The sequence below is a fragment of the Jaculus jaculus genome, chromosome 5, assembly GCF_020740685.1.
Source record: "Jaculus jaculus isolate mJacJac1 chromosome 5, mJacJac1.mat.Y.cur, whole genome shotgun sequence".
Taxonomy (NCBI): domain Eukaryota; kingdom Metazoa; phylum Chordata; class Mammalia; order Rodentia; family Dipodidae; genus Jaculus; species Jaculus jaculus.
Window position 1 is genome coordinate 102,580,492 of NC_059106.1, and position 19,900 is coordinate 102,600,391.

At 41.7% G+C, this 19,900-nt stretch overlaps 1 protein-coding gene across 2 annotated transcripts in view; it reads right to left on the reverse strand.

Annotated features, from left to right (window-relative positions):
- Nucleotides 1-4,855: 4,855 nt before the first annotated feature.
- The window catches only part of Slc35d1 (solute carrier family 35 member D1), a 63,048-nt gene continuing 48,003 nt past the window's right edge, over nucleotides 4,856-19,900 (reverse strand). For both annotated transcript variants that reach the window (XM_004661734.2, XM_045150731.1), the window contains 3 exons: nucleotides 10,617-10,695; nucleotides 6,954-7,036; nucleotides 4,856-6,301 (listed from right to left, as the gene is read on the reverse strand). In XM_004661734.2, coding sequence (XP_004661791.1) covers nucleotides 6,193-6,301; nucleotides 6,954-7,036; nucleotides 10,617-10,695 — 271 coding nt within the window. In that variant the 3' untranslated portion in view covers nucleotides 4,856-6,192. The remainder of the gene's footprint in view (nucleotides 6,302-6,953; nucleotides 7,037-10,616; nucleotides 10,696-19,900) is intronic.

Here is a 19,900-nt window from a genome sequence, read left to right on the forward strand (position 1 = left end):
GAAATTAAAGGAGTGCACCACCACACTCAGCTCAGGTATTTTTAAAAAATATTATTTATTTATTTACTTACAAGCAGAGATAGAATAGGCACACCAAGGCCTCCAGCTGCTACAACTGAACTCCAGATGCTTGTACCTCTTTATGCATCTGGTTTTATGTGAGTACTGGGAAATCAAATTGGGATGATTAGGCTTTTCAGGCAATCTGCTTAACTGTGGAGCCATCTCTCCAGCCCCCAGGTATTTTTGATTAAGCTTTTTACTTGATGTCCAGCTGGTAGTCTTGGGGAGGTAAAGCCTTACTGTAGGTGTATTCCTGGGGACAGATCTTGTGGTTGAGGAGTCTAGCCTATTGTTCTCTGTCTCTGCTGGGGATGTGTGATGAAGTGAGCTAGCTTAGTACATCATGATGAAGTTTCCCCTTCAAACTGTAAACTCTGAAGCGAATCCTTTCCTTCCATAAGCTGCTGGTGGTCAGGTATTTTGTCCAAGCAATGAGAAGGTAACAGGTAGTTCTCTTTTCAACATGAACCTCAACTCAAAGAACGAAATGTATATTACTATTTCAGTACTATTTAATTATTTATTTTGAGTGAGAGAGAGGCATAAATATGGGAGAGAATTGGTGCACCAGGGCCTCTAGCCACTGCAAATGAACTCCAAATGCATTCGCCACCTTGTGCATCTGACTTTACATGGACACTGGGGAATCGAACCAAGGTTCTTAGGCTGTGCTGTCAAGTGCCGAAACTGCTGAGACATCTCTCCAGCCCTTGAAACCCTTCTTGATTTCACAAGTGGATTCAGACCCTTGGTGGAATCCAGAGGTGACTGGGCTATGCAGTCATTAACATCATCTTTGGTTAAATGTTTCTTCTCTCACACATCCATCCTTTCTTCCCTATCAAGAGGACTGAGGAGTAGAATGATTTAAGCATAGGAACACACAAGCCATAGGGCATTGTTACCTTGTATTTACCTTAAATGAACTGGTGAACTGGAAAGCCCCCTCCTTTTTTTGAGGTAGGGCTTTGCTGTAGCCCAGGCTGACCTGGAATTCACTATACAGTCTCATAGTGGCCTTGAACTCACAGCAATTTTCCTACCTCTGCCTCCCAAGTGCTGAGAAAGAACTAAAAAATATTGTGTCGGGCTGGAGAGATGGCTTAGCGGTTAAGCGCTTGCCTGTGAAGCCTAAGGACCCCGGTTCGAGGCTCGGTTCCCCAGGTCCCATGTTAGCCAGATGCACAAGGGGGCGCACGCGTCTGGAGTTCGTTTGCAGTGGCTGGAAGCCCTGGCGCACCCATTCTCTCTCTTTCCCTCTATGTGTCTTTCTCTCTCAAATAAATAAATAAAAAATGAACCAAAAAACTTTAAAAAAAAATATTGTGTCAATGAAAAACATATCTTTGTTACCTTTTTATTACAAACAAGTGGGGCAGTACAAAGTGCAGCTCAGGATTTATTTCCATAGGCAGAGGAAATAGAGCAGCTCAAACATCAAATGCCAGCAATAGCAACCAAGTGTGCTAATTTGTTTGGTAAAAAAAAAACCTCTTATTTCTAAGGTAAAAGGCATTTTCTTCTTCTTTTTTTTTTTTAAAGAAAATACAAGATTCTCCTACTCTTTTTTTTTTTCTTTTTGGTTTATTTTTATTTATTTATTTAAGAGTGACAGACAGACAGAGAAAGAGAGAGAGAGAGAGAGAATGGGCATGCCAGGGCCTCCAGCCACTGCAAACGAACTCCAGACATATGCACCCCCTTGTGCATCTGGCTAACGTGGGTTCTGGGGAATGGAGCCTTGAACCAGGGTCCTTAGGCTTCACAGACAAGCGCTTAACTGCTAAGCCATCTCTCCAGCCCCATTTTCTTCTTTTGATGTTTGTGTATGATGGTGAAGAAATGTTGTGTATCTCCCCTAAGAGGCTGACAGAAATGTGCACAACCAAAATGGCATCCATGGCACATGCTACATACAGCACCTTCCATGAAGCCCATGCTAGCCTCAAGGTTATTATGGGGCCCAAGCTGACCTCAAACTTGCAATCCTTCTACCTTAAGCCTCTTGAATAGTGGTATTACAGGCATGAGCCACTATGCCTAGTAATGAGATTTCTGAGTTTCCCAGGAAGTTGGCCAAGTGGAGACCCAGATGTAGCTTACTTTATAAGTATTTGACATTTCTTCCACACACAAACAGCACACTGCTTGTTTAGGTAGCATCACCAAGATTTACTATTTTTTAAAATATTTTATTCATTTATTTGAGAGAGAGAAAAAGAGGCAGAGAGAGAATAGATGAGCCAGAGCTTCAACTCTAGCTGCAATATCATGTGCATCTGGCTTACGTGGGTACTTGGGAATTGAACCTAGGACCTTAGGCTTTGCATGAAAGCACCCTAACAGCTAAGTCATCCCTCTAGCCCAAGATTTACTACTTTTTTAAAAGCCATCATCACCTACTAATTCTATCTCCTAAAACAGATATGGCCACTTGCCTTCCTCCTGCATCTCCACCCTTCTCTAGGGATCCTGTTATGATGCAAAAATAGCCTGGAGTACCTCCTGTACATTAGTCATTGTTAATCACAGGCTGTCTGAATGACAGGTGGTCTGGCTTCTTTCATCTCTGCCTTCTAGCAAGTGAACAAAGTCCTGCCACCCAGTCACTCTTGTATTGATGGATGCATTTGGATCCACCTTCATTCCCACAAACAGGAATTTGTATCTCTGACCTATACTGTACAATTCAGATACTGTTATTATCCTTCTATACCAAACACTATAAATAAAAATGTCACTCTTAATTGATGACTCAGCTTAAAATTATCCATTCAGCAACTGAATGAACTGAACAGAGCAAAATTTCTGTCTTCATAAAGCTTAAATCTGATTACACAGCTGCTGTGGAGATAACACATGTGAAGGTAGGAAATAAAGAGTATGGTAAGGCATCTGGTTAGATTTTACATTAAAGAATCAGCTCAAATGCTATTTCTGTGAGGGAACCTTTTATACTTTTCTAAGAATGAAATTCCTTTACCCTTGTATTCTTACATCTTTCATATACAAGTTCACTATTCTTTCACCATTTGTCGACAGCATCCTCAGACACGATAAGGCACTTAACCTTCCTAATTTGCATTCTCTTAATGTGATAATGTTGTCTGGTATATACTCTTTGGGAAAAATTTTAAAAGTCGGAATCAAATTCCAGTTTTAAATTTCTCAGGACAAGTCTTCTGGCCTTGCTTAAGCCATTTGTACACCATTAAATGAAGTAACGACCAAATGCCAAAAGGCAGATTGTAATGGTTTGGGTGTCAGCTTGAGAGCCAACAATCACCTAGGAAATGCCTTAATATGTTCCTATTTCTAACATGTTTAGTGTACCTGTACCAAAGTGACCTCCTGGGTCAATGTTTTTTTTTTGGTTTTTTGAGGTAGGGTCTCACTCTAGCCCAGGCTAACCTGGAATTCACTATGGAGTCTCAGGGTGGACTCGAACACACAGCAATCCTCCTACCTCTGCCTCCCGAGTGCTGGGATTAAAGGCGTGTGCCACCACGCCTGGCTCTATTTTGGGAGTTTTAACTAGTGAAGCTGTTCAAAGACTAAGACAACTGATTATACAAGTGAAATGCCCTGCAGGCAGAAAGGTTCATATCTTTTTTTCCTTCAGATTTACTACAGGTGTGCCAAATACACTGGCTATTTAGCCATACGTGCTATTTAGCAAAGCATTAGCATGGAACAGTATCCCCCATTATTGGATCTCAACCAAGTACCTCAGTGTCATGACCCTCTTAACTGTAAGCAAACTTCTGGCTCTTAATTACTCTTTAAGCTATACAAAGGAATTCTAGTACATGTTTTCAAAAAAAAAAAAAGCATTTTATTTGACAGCATTATAAAAATAATTCGGCACATAATTTTTTTTTTAGTTGATGTCACCTGATTTACATACCTTTTAAAACACTAAGTAAACTGGTAAATAGACTCTATATTGAAAAACTAAGAGGTGAACACTTATAGGCAAAAATCAGTTGATTATCTGCATGGAAAATGAAAGATTTGTGAACAAAATAATCTGTAAAAAACACTTATGAGACAGTAAGTCTAACCAAGTAGATCCTTTCTTTAAAAGTATTTTTGAAATAAACTAAGTTAAAAACTGAAACAAAACAAAACTGTAGAATATCTCCTCATATCACCAAGGGCTAGATGGCAAGTTTAAGAAATGGTATTGGTGCAGTGACTTGTATTCTGACAACTGTGATCTGCCAGGAGGCAGAGGTCAAGTGCATTTAATTCAAAGGGAACAAAAGAGACCTGGGGCAGGGTAACTCAGCAAGTCATCATTGGACTACCATTCTGAAATATAATGACCCACCTCTGAGATAAAAAGTAACTTTCATATTTTGAAATTTGCTATTATAATACAAAATTTTTGTTTTTTGTTTTTTCAAGGTACGGTCTCACTCTAGCCCAGGCTGACCTGGAATTCACTATGTAGTCTCAGGCTGGCCTCAAACTCATAGTGACCCTACCTCAGCCTCCCAAGTGCTGGGATTAAAGGCATGTGCCACTGTATTTAAAAAACAAAAACAGGGCTAGAGAGATGGCTTAGTGGTTAAGCACTTGCCTGTGAAACCTAAAGACCCCGGTTCAAAGCTCAATTCCCTAGGACCCATGTTAGCCAGATGCACAAGGGGTGTACGTGTCTGGAGTTTGTTTGCAGGGGCTGGAGGCCCTGGCACACCCATTCTCTTCCTTTCTTTCTCTCTCTTTCTCTTTCTCTTTCTCTCTCTCTCCCTCTTTCTCTGTCACTCTGAAATTAAAAAAAAAAAAAAACAATAACAACAAAATCAGGAAGAAGCAAGTGCAACATACAGTAGCAACAATTGTATTGAGTTTTTAAAATTGTTTCCTAGGCAGTCCCAAGGCAATTAGGCACAGGGTCATGTTTCTCAGGAAACACATACACATACTGCCCAGGCCTCTGTTGCCCATAGTCTCACAATGAAAGAGGGACTGCAGCTACATTTGCTGAGAGTGCCTAAGTAGTTCTGTAGTCACTCCCTCCTTTATTCTGAGTACTTTCTTCCTCACAGAGGGGAAAACCAGGTATAAGAGCCTGTATAAAACAGCTACCAGGAGATAAGAGTACATGCAACAGGGGAGGAAGAGCTCCAGCTACTCAGAATTCTAACAGCTGTGTAGTCTCTCAGATAGAGGAGAAATACAGTATGAAAGTCCTCTGAGATTGAAACACCACTTCCATTTCAGGGTGGTGCACCTCAAAGCTGCACACAGCTTTTGCTCACATGTTACTAACTTCTTGCATCTGTATCCTCTCTCAGTTAGGGTCCAGGCCACCACTTCTGGCTGAAGAATTATAAACTTCTTGAGAGCAAGCACTGTGTCCCCAAACTTAGCAAAAGTGCTGATCATTAAGTCTTTTCTCAGTGAAAGAGGGTGTAATAAGGAAAACAAAAGCACCCAAGCCTAGGTACACCTGCAAATCTTCTGAGGAAAGATATTCTACTGTGTCTGTAGAGACTATGCTTCAGCTTGACCCATGCAAACCTGCCATGGGTTCCTGATACATGAGGACTATAAAACACTTGCAAATTGCTTTTCTTAAAGCCTATAAGCAAGTTGTGGATCCTACAAGTAAAACTTTGAAATTGGGGGGAAAAAAGCGCCTCTCTAGTCTCCTAATTAAGACACCAAAATACAGACTGTCTAGGTTAATAGTGCCCAAGGAACAGAGGCAAATGTGCAATCCAGAGCAAAGGTGCTGCCTTCCCAGCAGAGGAAAGCTCAACTGCTCCAGACAGAATGGTGAGGCTCCAGAGGGAGCACACTATACATGCAGCTCTCAGGGTCCCCTGGATATCAAACTATGGAATAAATATTTTCAAAAAAATGATGTTTCACTGTCAGAATTGAAAAATAAATTGAAAGCCTACTACATTTTCCAAGCTGATATAAATTAATTCAAACAACATACTTAACATCAATTAAAAGTTTCTCTGATAAAATTTTCAAAGACCACAAACAATCCCCATATCATACAAGTGCAAACAAATGGTAATCCCACGATCAGGATATTCAGTATCTGTAGGGAGCTGCCCAGCTTTAAGCCAATAAGAAACTTGGGCATGTGCAGTTGCAGTCCTCTGGTCACACAGCTCCTTTCCCTTTAATGTCCAGTTTGTTACTGGCTTCTGACTGTTTGCTCAGCTGCTCTTCAGTAAAAGTAATGTAAGAATACACCAGGCTTCCAGCAATACTGAAACACAGAAACCATGGAGGAGGGAAGAGGGAAAAATTTAATGCTTTTAAAAATATATATATTGGGCTGGAGAGATGGCTTAGCGGTTAAGCGCTTGCCTGTGAAGCCTAAGGACCCCGGTTCAAGGCTCGGTTCCCCAGGTCCCATGTTAGCCAGATGCACAAGGGGGTGCACGCATCTGGAGTTCGTTTGCAGAGGCTGGAAGCCCTGGCGTGCCCATTCTCTCTCTCCCCCTCTATCTGTCTTTCTCTCTGTGTCTGTCGCTCTCAAATAATAAATAAATAAAAAATGGACAAAAAAATATTAATATATATATATTTTTATTTATTTATTTGAGAGAGAGAGAAAGGCAGAGAGAGAGAGAGAAGGGAAGAATGGGCATGCCAGGCCTCCAGCCACTGCAAATGAACTGCAGATGCATGTGTCATCTCATGCATCTGGCTTATGTGGGTACTGGAGAATCAAAAATGCCTTAACCACTAAGCCATTTCTCCAGCCCCTAATACTTTTATAATAGCAAAATGTTGGATAAAAGCTAAGTAGCAGAGATTATTTAAATTCATAATGGAACACTATGCATCCATTTAAGTAATATAAAAAAGAAGTCCCACTAGTCAAGGAAGTAAAAAAAGTCAATAATTTTACTTACCTGATATTTAAGCCAATGAAATTTGTCCATGTAAATATATAATCACCCCCAAAAACCATTCCAATATAAGTTACTAATATATTCTAAAAAAGAAAAATACCAATATATTAGTACCTAGGCTTAACTGAGGTTGTTAAATGTACATATAAGACACCCATGCTACAATTGAAATAGGAAAATGAGTAAGCACGTAAGCACATGGTGGCAACAAAAGTCCATCAACCCTAAACTGTGTGTAATGTGAGCAAGGGAGAACCCACCCTGAATGAGTGTAGTGTGAGCAAAGGACAACAGACTTTTCTCAATATATTTCTCTAAAAGAGAAATGTTCCCACTTACATGAAGAACACCACAATATCAATACTTGCTCTGCTTTGTGGTATGACTGAAGGGTTTTTCACCCACTATAATAACTGCTGTCTTATTACAGGAGAGACTCACACACAGGCATTTCCCTTTTATTTTTCCCACTTATTTCTTTGTGGAGGCAGGGCACATCTGCCATGGCATGCATATAGAAGTCAGAGGACAATCCTGAGGTACTGTGCTCCATCTTCTATGAAACAGGGTCTCTTGTTACTGCAAACAAACTGGCAGATTGCAAAAGAATATCAGACTAGCTGGCCTGCTATCTTTGGATTCTCCTGGCCCCACCTGCCACTGTCATGGAAGCTAAGATCACAGAAGCATGTCACTTTGTATCCAGCTTTAGCTGGGTGTTGAGAAACTGAACCTGAGCCAGCAGGCTTTACATACAAGTGTCTTCAATTGCTGAGCCATTTCCAAGTATTATACCCAAAATCACATCAACTGACACTCCAAAGTACAGATATATGCTGACTTCCTTTTAATTGTCCTCAGAATACAAAAGTAGAAAACAACTTTAAACTATAAATTCAATTCCTCCCCAATCTCCAATTGCCATGTGCTATAAATGTTACAAGCATTTAGTACCTGGACTCTTCTAGATGCAACAAAATAAAGTGCAATATATTCTTTAAAAACCATGGTATATATCATGTAAGGTTATTACCAGGTATGCTGGGAAAGCCACCATAGGACTTGTTTTGGAATCAAATGGATTAACATAAGCCATATAGGGAACTTCAGAACAGAGGAGAATAGAGAACACAACCCTTGCTTCTAAAATCAGAAATGAGGGAAAATAAGGGCTATATCAAGAGATCCTAAGCAACCTTCCCCAAATAGAACTCATCAGAAAGTACAGAACAGCATCCTGTTAACTCAAAACTAAGAAGTCAACCCTCAAGCTTCAGTGTACCTCAGAATCACCTGGAAACTTTGTATCTTTCCAGGTTCTATCCTATAGATTGAGATTCTGTATAACTGGAGCAGGTTGGAACTTCTATTTTTAGCTAGTAATTCTGAGTGATTTTCCCACCATACTCAGGGAAACAAGGAATTTGATCCTAATGTTTGTGATGCTGGGATCCTTAAACACAGAAGGAAGCTTAAAGTCCCTTGGGAAAATAACGTGACTGACAATAATAAAAAAAAACTCAACTGACCAGCTAGGATTTCAGAGGATTCCCATCTGTGTGATGGTATGAGCAAACCATCTTTCAACAGTGAGATCACACAGCAGCAGGAAGCAAAGGCAATAATGAACTAATCAGACAATCCAGTTTTCCCCTTCCCTTTGTAGAACTAATCCCTTTGTACCTAGTAAGCCAGGGTTGGGGGTGTTGGCTGGGGGAGGTTCTTAGACTACTATAAGAGAAGTTTATAGATTAAAAAAAAAAAAAAAAGTGCAGACTTTTACATGAGCATGACAGTATGCTATGCTGCCCACAGTAAAGCATTCAAAGAAATGCAAAGCAAAAAGGTTTGGTTATTGTGATGAACTATAGGCTTTCCTGAGCCATCTTTCTCCCTGACTAAAAACAGTACCATCTCCAGTCTTTCATGTTCTTGCTGTTTTTATTCTGAAGATAAAAGCCATGCATTTTGCTCTTTAAGTCATTTTGCCAAACCAAAACATCCCTGAGAGCTAATTTGAAGGGTCAAAACTGTCTCAGCCACACTAAACCCTTGATTATAGATTGTCTCTAGCTTTCTGGGAGAATACATACAATTAACTAGTTAAGCTTCATTTAGAAGTGTAACTCCAATTCCATGATTTGGAACTCTAGATTTTCTGGAGTTTAAATCCAATCCAGTTTTTTTTTTTTTTTTCAAGGTAGAGTTTTACTCTAGCCCAGGCTGACCTGGAATTCATTATGTAGTCTCAGGGTGGCCTTGAACTCATGGAGATCCTCCTACCTCTGCCTCTTGATTCTCGGAAGGCATGCGCCACCATGCTTGGCTTCCAATCCAGTTTCTAACAGGACAGTGATGAGCCCCACTCCATTGGGGGTCAAAGAGAAACCTAATATATAATCAAGACCTTGACCTTTGCAACTCCTGCCCTCGCTGGACTCATGAGGACCGAGAGAGGAAGTTACAAGGGCATCAGCCCTCTGTTTCCAAAAGGTCACAGAAAGCAAGCCCAAAAGCTAATTCAGACATACGAGGGTGTTCTCAATGTTAAAGTACTAGAATCATAAAGCCTGATGAAAAAAGCCTCTGCCTTCAACAAACTTTAGTGAATAGTCATTGACTTGGCTTTTCTGCTTGAAGACAAACGAATCTTCCTTAAATAATATGAATCAGGAAGAAATGGCATCACTTAAAATGTCAGGTACATATTTTTAAAGTAGGCCTGAATATGGCTTAGGCACAGGAAACCCTTTTGATTAGCTTCTGGCAGGCATCCTCTCCCCACAGAACAGCTAAGCTCAGAGGACATAGTTGTTCTCATTGGAGTTTCAAGAGATGCTCACCAGGGAGTGAATATGGATTCCCATCTGGAGTTTGTTGCTGCTGCTGCATGTGTCACTTTGTGCAGCTGGCTTTCTTTTTTTTTTTTTTTTTTTTTTTGTGGATTGTCTGATTAGTTCATTATTGCCTTTGCTCCCTGCTGCTGTGTTATCTCACAAAATGACTAGGGAATTGAATGCAGTCCTGCAGACTTTGCAAGCAAGTGTCTTTAACTGCTGAGCCAACTCCCCAGCCTTTGTTCCTAACTTCTTAAAAATTGGTTTAGGGTTGGGTAGATTGCTCAGTAGTTAAAGGTGCTTGTTTGCAAAGCATGATGTCCTAGGTTCAATTACCCATTATCCACATAAAGCCAGCTGTACAAAGTGGTGCATGCATCTGGAGCTCATTTGCAGTGGCAGGAGGAGGCCCTGGCATGCCCATATTCATATTCTCATTCATTCATTCATTTATATTCTCTCTCCTTGCAAATAATATTTTTTTTTGGGGGGGGGGTTCCCAAGGTAGGGTCTCACTCTAGCTCAGGCTGACCTGGAATTCACTGTGTAGTCTCAAGCTGGCCTCAAACTCTGGGCAATCCTCCTACCTCTGCCTCCTGAGTGCTGGGATTAAAGGCGTACACCATACCCGCCTAAATAAAATATTTTTAAAAGTTTAGAAAAAAAATGGTATGAAAACTATCACTGCAATTTACCAAAGCAGTATTACAATGTATGAGGAAGTAAAACTCTGAGACCTAAGGCTACATCCAGCTTCTTGAGTTACAGAAACAATGTTCAAACGAAGCAGGTATCCAACAGAAACAGTATTTTTTATTAATCTTACCTTAATACAACCAACTATTGTAGTTGTAAGAGCAGAATTATACTGAGTGCAGAGAACGGTGGCATACATCAAGATAAACCTAGCATGGAGAAGAAAGATATGCTATAAATTAGATACTTTATAATAATCTCCACTAAAGAGAAATAATCACCTTTAGCCAGAAACAATCACTTTTGGCCAGGCTGGCACATTCTATTATCTGACCAACTATGAGCATTACATACCTCACTTTAACTTTAGATGTTTTAAAGTTTACTAAAGAGAAATAGAACTTTATTCCCTGACCAGACACTTTTCCCCACTACCCTCACCAAAACGATAATCATTCATAATCATGAGTACTCCGTAAAAATCATGCTTGCCACCAGAAATACTATAAAAGGGGTACAGGTTCACCCAGGAGCCACTAAGCAACCCTTGGAATGAACAAATGAGAACTATCATAAGAGGGGTACAAGTCCACCAAACAGTCATACAGCAGCTTGGAATGCACAAATTAGAACTATTATTATTATTATTTGGTTTTTCAAGGTAGGGTCTCACTCTAATTCAGGCTGACCTGGAATTCACTATGTAGTCTCAGGGTGGCCTTGAACTCATGCTGATCCTCCTACCTCTGCCTCCTGAGTGCTGGGATTAAAGGCATGTGCTACCACGCCCAGCTTTAGAACTATTATTTTTTAATGTTTTATTTTTATTTACTTATTTATGAGAGACACAGAGAGAGAGAGTGAGAATGGGCACACCAGGGCCTCTAGCCACTGTAAATGAATTCCAGATGCATGTGCCAGCATGTGCATCTGGCTTACGTGGGTTCTTAGGCTTTGTAGGCAAGTACTTTTAACTGCTAAGCCATCCCTACAGCCCAGAACAATCATAAGAGGAGTACAAGTCCATACAACAGCCACACAGCAGCCCTTGGAAGGCACAAAATTATAGTGAGGCCTCGGTGCAGACATAGCACCATGGCAGCATGTCACCTGTATTCTGAAGCAGCTACTCTTTGAGTGTGTCAGTCTAGTTGCAAGCAGGCTGAAGTAAACACACAAGAGAAATGCACAGTGTTTGCAGACCTTCTTCATACTCTCCTCTCAGTAGAGGGAGGTCAAGCAGCCCCAAACGGAAATATCACCTTTGTCATCTTCTAGTTGTGCAAACTTAGACAATTACTTGAACTCTAGTCTATTTTCTTGTAAAGGATAATCATATATGTCAGATGTTCAAGCTGAGGGAAAACAAAATGATGTCTATTAAAATATAATGGCCTGCATTGCTGAGGCCCTTGGTTTCCCACCAGGAATAGATGGTAAGACCCTAATGCTGAAGACTCCACATACTTAGGCTGCAAGGCCACTGAGAAATCCTGCTGGAACTGAGTTGATAACATCCCCCATCTAGACCAGCTGACAGAAAGCTGGAAGAAGCCATTCTACATGTAGTTCAATGGGAGAAAGAGATACCACCAGTGAAGATACTCAACAGTGGACGCTGCAAGCCTTATAATTGGCCAGCCAGGCCAAATGAGCCAATGGGTGCAATAGTGGCATGTCTGTCATGGTGGAAACCAACTGCCCTCCAATTGGACTGGAGGCCCGCTCCATGGGTGGGAATACATCCCTGATACTGAAAACTTAAAACAAGGGTAGTCATGAGCTCTAGGGGTGTAACATCTGCTGATGTCTGAGAAATGTATATACTATGCTTATCAAACTGGCCAGTAAGCACTTCTCTTAATATTCATACACTTATATTAATGCTACTTTCACTTTGGGAAGAGAATCTTCTCTTTTTAGATGGCAGTGACCTTGGGATGACTCAGAAGGTATCATAGTGCTGGAAAGAAATGACTGGAGTACTGAGTAACATCTCGATCACACCTTCCAAGGCTCAGGGTCTAATGCGGAAGAGGTGGCGGAAAGAATGTAAGAGCCAAAGGAAGGGTAGGACTCCTTACAACGTGCTCCCTCCAGACATAAAATGGCCTGGACATAAAATGGCCTGGATATCCATGACCTCATAGTGCCTGACACTACCTACACAAGAGGAGGAAAAGATCATGACATCAAAATAAAAGAGAGACTGATTGAGATGGGGAGGGGATATGATAGAGAATGGAGTTTCAAAGGGGAAAGTGGGGGAGGGAAGGCATTACCATGAAATATTTTTTATAATCATGGAAGTCGTTAAGAAACCCTCTTTTGCATTCTAGAGCTCACTGTTTACGGTGAGTTTTTATGCATAAAAGAAGGAATATTATACTCAAGACACTTCAAAGTGATAGATATATTTTTAATTTATTTAATTTATTTCTTAGAGACAGAGTGAGAGAGAGAGAGAATGGGCACACTAGGGCCTCTAGCCACTGCAAACAAACGTCAGATGCATGCACCACCATATGCATCTAGCTTACATGGGACTTAGAGAACCGAACCTGGGTCCTAAGGCTTTGCAGGCAAGCACCTTAACCACTCAGCCATCTCTCCAGCCCAAAATTGATATTTTAATAAGACTTCTATCTTGAATATGAGGTCTGGAGATAGATACCTTTTCTTTCCTTTTTTTTTTTTTTGGTTTTTCACGGTAAGGTCTCGCATTGGCCCAGACTGACCTGGAGAATTCACCATGTAGCCTTGAACTCACAGCAGCCCTCCCACCTCTGGGTTGAACTGGGATTAAAGGCGTGTACCACCACATCCAGCTCTCTTTTGTTAGGCGACCATGCTCAGAACAGAAGGACTTAACATGATGGCTATGCCCTCCAATAACCCCATCACCCACATTCCTAGGCAGGATTGGGACCAGCAGTTTTTTTTCTTTTAATATTTTTTATTTATTTATTTGAGAGTAACAGACACAGAAAGAAAGACAGATAGAGGGAGAGAGAGAGAATGGGCGCGCCAGGGCTTCCAGCCACTGCAAAGGAACTCCAGACGTGTGCACCCTCTTGTGCATCTGGCTAACTTGGGACCTGGGGAACCGAGCCTAGAACCAGGGTCCATAGGCTTCATAGTCGAGCACTTAACCGCTAAGCCATCTCTCCAGCCCACGGGACCAGCAGTTTTAAGACTCCCCTGCTGGCCAATGGCTGGTCCCCTCCCTAGTGGGAACCTTATAAGGAGACCTCTGCTCTCTTCCATCCTTGAAATAGTTACTTTTCTCAGCCTGCCCCTGGTTCCTAGCTAGCAAGTCATCTCACCCCATCCTCCCCTTTGTAAACCTGCCCCTTAGGTCCCAGATGCAAGTTTTTTGGCCTCACATCTTGGGACCAGTGAACTTTGCCTGAGAACTGTGCCAATAAACCTGAGCTTTACCGATCTGTTCTGATCTGTTTCCTTACCCCAGTCAAACCTTTCATCTGGTGCCCAAAGCCAGGTGGAGCTGAGCCCCCCCCCCCCCCAAGGGGCCAGGCACCAGTGACTGTGGGAGGCCTCTCCTATTCCAGCCGGCCGTGGACCTTCTTATTCACGGTAAGTTGCCTGCTTATCAGCCTCCGCTTCCTAGGGCCCCTGTCCAAAGTTATGGCAGTTGCGGTTCTTTTTTCTCTGCTTCCAGGCAGCCAGGTACCCTAAGGTGCTGGGAGACGAGTCCCCTTAGGATTACCAGCCCTCTCTCTCACTGTTTTGAGCTCAAGCCATAGTGAGGAACTCTTTGCTATGGTCTCTGGCCCCCGGCTCAGAGCCTTCAGCCTCAACTTTAAAATGGGCAACTCCAAATCAAAACTCCACACCCAGTCGCCTCTGAGCTGTCTGTTACAAAACATATTAAACTTGGAGGTCTCTCAAACTGTTAAACCTAAACACCTGATTTTTTTTCTCAATTTTTATTAACATTTTCCATGATTATAAAAAATATCCTGGGCTGGAGAGATGGCTTAGCGGTTAAGTGCTTGCCTGTGAAGCCTAAGGACCCCAGTTCGAGGCTCAGTTCCCCAGGTCCCACGTTAGCCAGATGCACAAGGGGGCACACGCGTCTGGAGTTCGTTTGCAGAGGCTGGAAGCCCTGGCGCGCCCATTCTCTCTCTCTCCCTCTATCTGTCTTTCTCTCTGTGTCTGTCGCTCTCAAATAAATAAATAAATAAATAATTTTTTAAAAATCCCATGGTAATACCCTCCCTTCCCCACACCCACACTTTCCCCTTTGAAATTCCATTCTCCATCATATTACCTCCCCATCTCAATCATTGTACTTACATATATACAATACCAACCTATTAAGTACCCTCCTCCCTTCCTTTCTCTTCCCTTTATATCTACTTTTTAACTTACTGGCCTCTGCTAATAAGTATTTTCCTTCTCACAGAGAAGCCCAATCATCTGTAGCTAGGATCCACATATGAGGGAGAATATGTGGTGCTTGGCTTTCTGGGCCTGGGTGACCTCACTTAGTATAATCCTTTCCAGGTCCATCCATTTTTCTGCAAATTTCAGAACTTCATTTTTCTTTACTGCTGAGTAGAACTCCATTGTATAAATGTGCCACATCTTCATTATCCACTCATCAGTTGAGGGACATCTAGGCTGGTTCCATTTCCCAGCTGTTATAAATTGAGCAGCAATAAACATGGTTGAGCACGTACTTCTAAGAAAATGAGATGAGTCCTTAGGATATATGCCTAGGAGTGCTATAGCTGGGTCATATGGTAGATCAATCTCTAGCTGTTTTAGGAACCTCCACACTGATTTCCAAAATGACTAGACCAGATTGTATTCTCACCAACAGTGTAGAAGGGTTCCTCTTTTTCCACATCCCTGCCAACATTTATGATCATTTGTTTTCATGATGGTAGCCAATTTGACATAAGGGAGATGGAATCTCAATGTAGATTTTTTTTTAATTTTTTATTTTTTTTAAATTTTATTTATTTGTTTATTTGAGAGAGAGAGAAATAGGCAGGTAGAGAGAGAGAATGGGTGCACCAGGGCCTCCAGCCACTGCAAACGAACTTCAGACCCATGCGCCCCTTGTGCATCTGGCTTACATGGGTCCTGGGGAATTGAACCTGTGTCCTTTGGCTTTGCAGGCAAGCACCTTAACCACTAAGCCATCTCTCCAGATCCCTAGATCTTATATTTTTAACAACTAGTGTTACTGTTATGTTATCATCTTTTCTAGTAACTACCTTTGGCTTCATCTACTCAGAGAAATGATTCCCTGGCTTTGAATTTCAATCTGAGGCCCTTTTATATCTTTGAGAATTCTCTGTTGGCTCTGGGTTTTTTATAGCTCCTCCAAATGTTCCTTAAGAACACAGAATAAACACTGGGCGTGGTGGTACACACCTTTAATCCCAGCACTCGGGAGGCAGGGGTAGGAGTTCAAGGCTACTCTGAGACTACACAGTAAATTCCGATTCCAGGTCAGCCTGGGCTAGAGTGAAACCCTACCTTGCAAATCCAAAACAAACAAACAGGCAAAAATCAAACAACCCCCCTCCACAGAATCAGAATCAGTAGAATGGGAACAGGGGAGAAGGGATATAAAAATACAACCTTTTTATAAATAATGTCAATCAATAAATTTTTAAAAAGTAAAAAACAGTACATAGAACCAGCTGGGCATGGTGGCACATCCCAGCACTCAGAAGGCTGAGGCAGGAATGTGAGGTCCAAGTCAGCCTGGAATATATACAAAGAACATGTCTTAAAAAACAAACAGACTTCCGGTTAAGATGGCGGCGTAGGTACCACGCCAAAGCAGCCTAGGGGGGAAAAAAGACCAAAAAAACTCAGCAAAATACACACTTTTACTAAAAAGTGAGGTGTATAGGAAATCGAAGCGGCAGCAGAGAAGTAGAAGAGTTCCAGAGCATCCAGAGCCTGCACAGGCGGGAAAAGCGGCTCCGGCAGCTCGGCCAACTGCCGCAGCCGCGGCGTACCAGAAAGCCGCCAGACTCAGCTCGAGCCGCAGGAAAAGCCAGGTGCCGGAGCTTTCCCTCACACCGCGCTCTCCGCGACTCGGGAAACGTGAGGGGAAAGCGGCTGTGAGCAACGGCAGACCGCGAGGTAGAACACGAGGAGCAGCGAGAGATCCAGAGCAGCTGCGGCTCCCTCCCCTCCCCCACCGCCTGAGCACAGTTCTGGCGAACAGAGCAGCGGCCCAGGACCCGGCCACGCCAACAGCGAGACCCAAGCAGAAGCAGAGTTCAGGAGCAACAGCAGCGGCTCCAGCACCGGTAACAGCAGCCCCAGCAGCAACAGACCCAGGAGTGGCAGCAGCGGCAGACTTGGCAGCAGCAGCTTCAGGGGGAGCAGCGGCAGTGGACACAGCAGCAGCAGCTTCAGCAGCAGTGGTGGCTCCAGCAGTGGCAGCTACAGCAGCAGCAGAGGCAGCAGCAGCGGTGGGTCTAGCAGCAACACCTTCAGCAGCAGTGGCTACAGTCCCAGCAGGGGCAGCTTGAGCAGCAGCAGTTCCAGCAGCAGGGGTGCTGATCTGCAGGGCCACACTTGCCAGGCTCGGTTTGCCCCGCAGGAAAAGCAAGTGCCCAGCTCCAGAAATCAGAACAGCAGCCCAATGACCCAGGCAGCAACTTGACTGAGACCAAAATCATCCAAGGTAACTGGGATTGCACCAGGGAAGGGTCTCACTTGGTCACAAGCTGACTTGGATCCCTCAACAGACCAGAAATCTTAACCTCTTTGTTGATAGAGGATCTGGTCGTTATAATAACTACTCTTGCATACATACTCGGGGCTGTTTTTGATTGAATGTGTACAGTGTTTAGTTAAATTTTAGAATCTACCTGTATTTTATTCCACTCAGCCTGCTTGAATACTCCTATAGCAGGGAAACTCAACCCCTAAGAACATCTTTGTAGATACTCTGAGAGTCTTAAGAGCCACACCTAACACCTTAAGGTCCTACCCTGAAAATATATTACATCAAATCAATTGATACAGCTAAGAATACACAGCTAGCTAGAATATCCAAGCATTAACTTAATCCAAGATGCAAAAATATATACATTATAACACAAGAAACACTAAAAAGCAAGACGATATAAACCCACCTAAAAGTATTAATGCATCAGAAATGTCCTCCAGTGAGAAAAGTTAGAGGAAATGCCTGAGAAACAGTTCAAAAGAATGATTGTAAATATGTTCAAAGAAGTCAGAGAACAAATCAAAGGAGTCAAAGAGGCTCTTAAAGAGGAAATCAAAGGAATCAAAGAAGATGCAGGACACCAATTTCATGAAATAAAGAAGGCAATACAAGACATAAATAAGGAAATAGAAATAATAAAGAAAAACCAGTCAGAATTACTAGCAATGAAGAACACAGTTAATGAAATAAAAAACTCTGTAGAAAATCTCACCAGTAGGATGGATGAGGGAGAGGACAGAATATCTAAGCTAGAAGACCAGGTGGCAGACCTAATGCAGTCCAACAAAGAGAAAGACAAACTTATAGAAAAGTATGAGTGGGAATTTCAAGATATTCGGGACACTATGAAAAGATCCAATATAAGAATTTAGGGCATAGTAGAAGGAGAACTCCACTCCAGAGGCATAGTAGGCATCTTCAACAAAATCATACAGGAAAATTTCCCCCAAATTGGGAAAGAGGTGCCAATGCAGATACAGGAAGCCTTTAGAACCCCAGCCAGACAAAACCTGGAAAGAACCTCTCCTCGCCATATTATAATCAAACTTCCAAACACACACACCAAAGAAAAAATTTTGAAAGCAGTTAGAGAGAAAAATCAAGTTACCTACAAAAGCAAGCCCATCAGGATTACAGCAGATTATTCAACACAAACTTTTAAAGCCAGAAGGGCTTGGAGTGATATATTCCAAGTTCTGAAAGATAACAACTGTCAACCAAGGTTACTTTATCCTGCAAAGTTATCCATTCAAATAGATGGAGAAATAAAGACATTCCATGACAAAAGCAGGTTAAAGGAGTATTTGAAGACAAAACCAGCTCTACAGAAAATACTTGATAGACTCCTCCATGCTGAAGAAAAGGAAAAGCACACATATAAGGAACCTAGAAAAAACAAGCTATACTCAAATACTAGTTAACAGAACAGAGCGCAGGTAGAACCAGAAACACACACACACACACAAAAATGGCAAACAAAAATACACACCTTTCAATAATATCTTTTAATATCAACGGCCTCAATGCCCCAACGAAAAGACATAGATTTGCAGACTGGGTTAAAAAGCAGGATCCTACAATTTGTTGTCTCCAAGAAACTCACCTTTCTACAAAGGATAGACATTATCTTAGGGTGAAAGGTTGGAAGTTGGTGTTTCAAGCAAATGGGCCTAGAAAACAGGCAGGGGTTGCTATCCTAATATCAGACAGGGTAGACTTTAGTCCGACATTAGTCAAGAAAGATAAGGAAGGTCACTTTATATTGATTAAGGGCACACTCCAACAGGAGGACATTACAATCCTAAACATATATGCACCTAACATGGGGGCTCCCAAATTCGTCAAGCAAACACTATTAGAACTAAGGTCACAGATAACACCAAACACAGTGGTGGTGGGTGACTTTAACACCCCACTCTCATCAATTGACAGGTCATCCCGGGAAAGAATAAACAGAGAGGCATCTGGACTAAATGAGGTCATAGAAGGAATGGACTTAACAGATATATACAGGACATTTCATCCAAAGGCTGCACAATATACATTCTTTTCAGCAGCACATGGAACATTCTCTAAAATAGACCATATATTAGGACACAAAGCAAATCTTAACAAATTCAGGAAAATTGAAATAATTCCTTGTATTCTATCTGACCACAATGGAATTAAACTACAAATCAGTAGCAAGAAAGGCTATAGAGCATACAAAAAATCATGGAAACTAAATAATACACTACTAAATGATGAATGGGTCAATGAAGAAATCAAAAAGGAAATCAGAAAATTAATAGAGTCAAATGATAATGAGAACACAACATACCAAAATCTCTGGGACACAATGAAGGCAGTTCTAAGAGGTAAATTTATAGCCTTGATTGCCTATATTAAGAAATTAGAAAGGTCCCAAGTAAACGACCTAATGCTTCGCCTTAAAGCCTTGGAAAAAGAAAACAAGGCAAACTAAAAATCAGTAGATGGGAAGAAATAATAAAGATTAGGGCAGAAATTAATGAAATAGAAACAAAAAGAACAATCCAAAGAATTAATGAAACAAAGAGTTGGTTCTTTGAAAGGATAAACAAGATTGATAAACCCTTAGCAAATCTGATCAAAAGAAAGAGAGAAGAGACACAAATTAATAAAATCAGAGATGAACAAGGTAACATCACAACAGATTCCAGAGA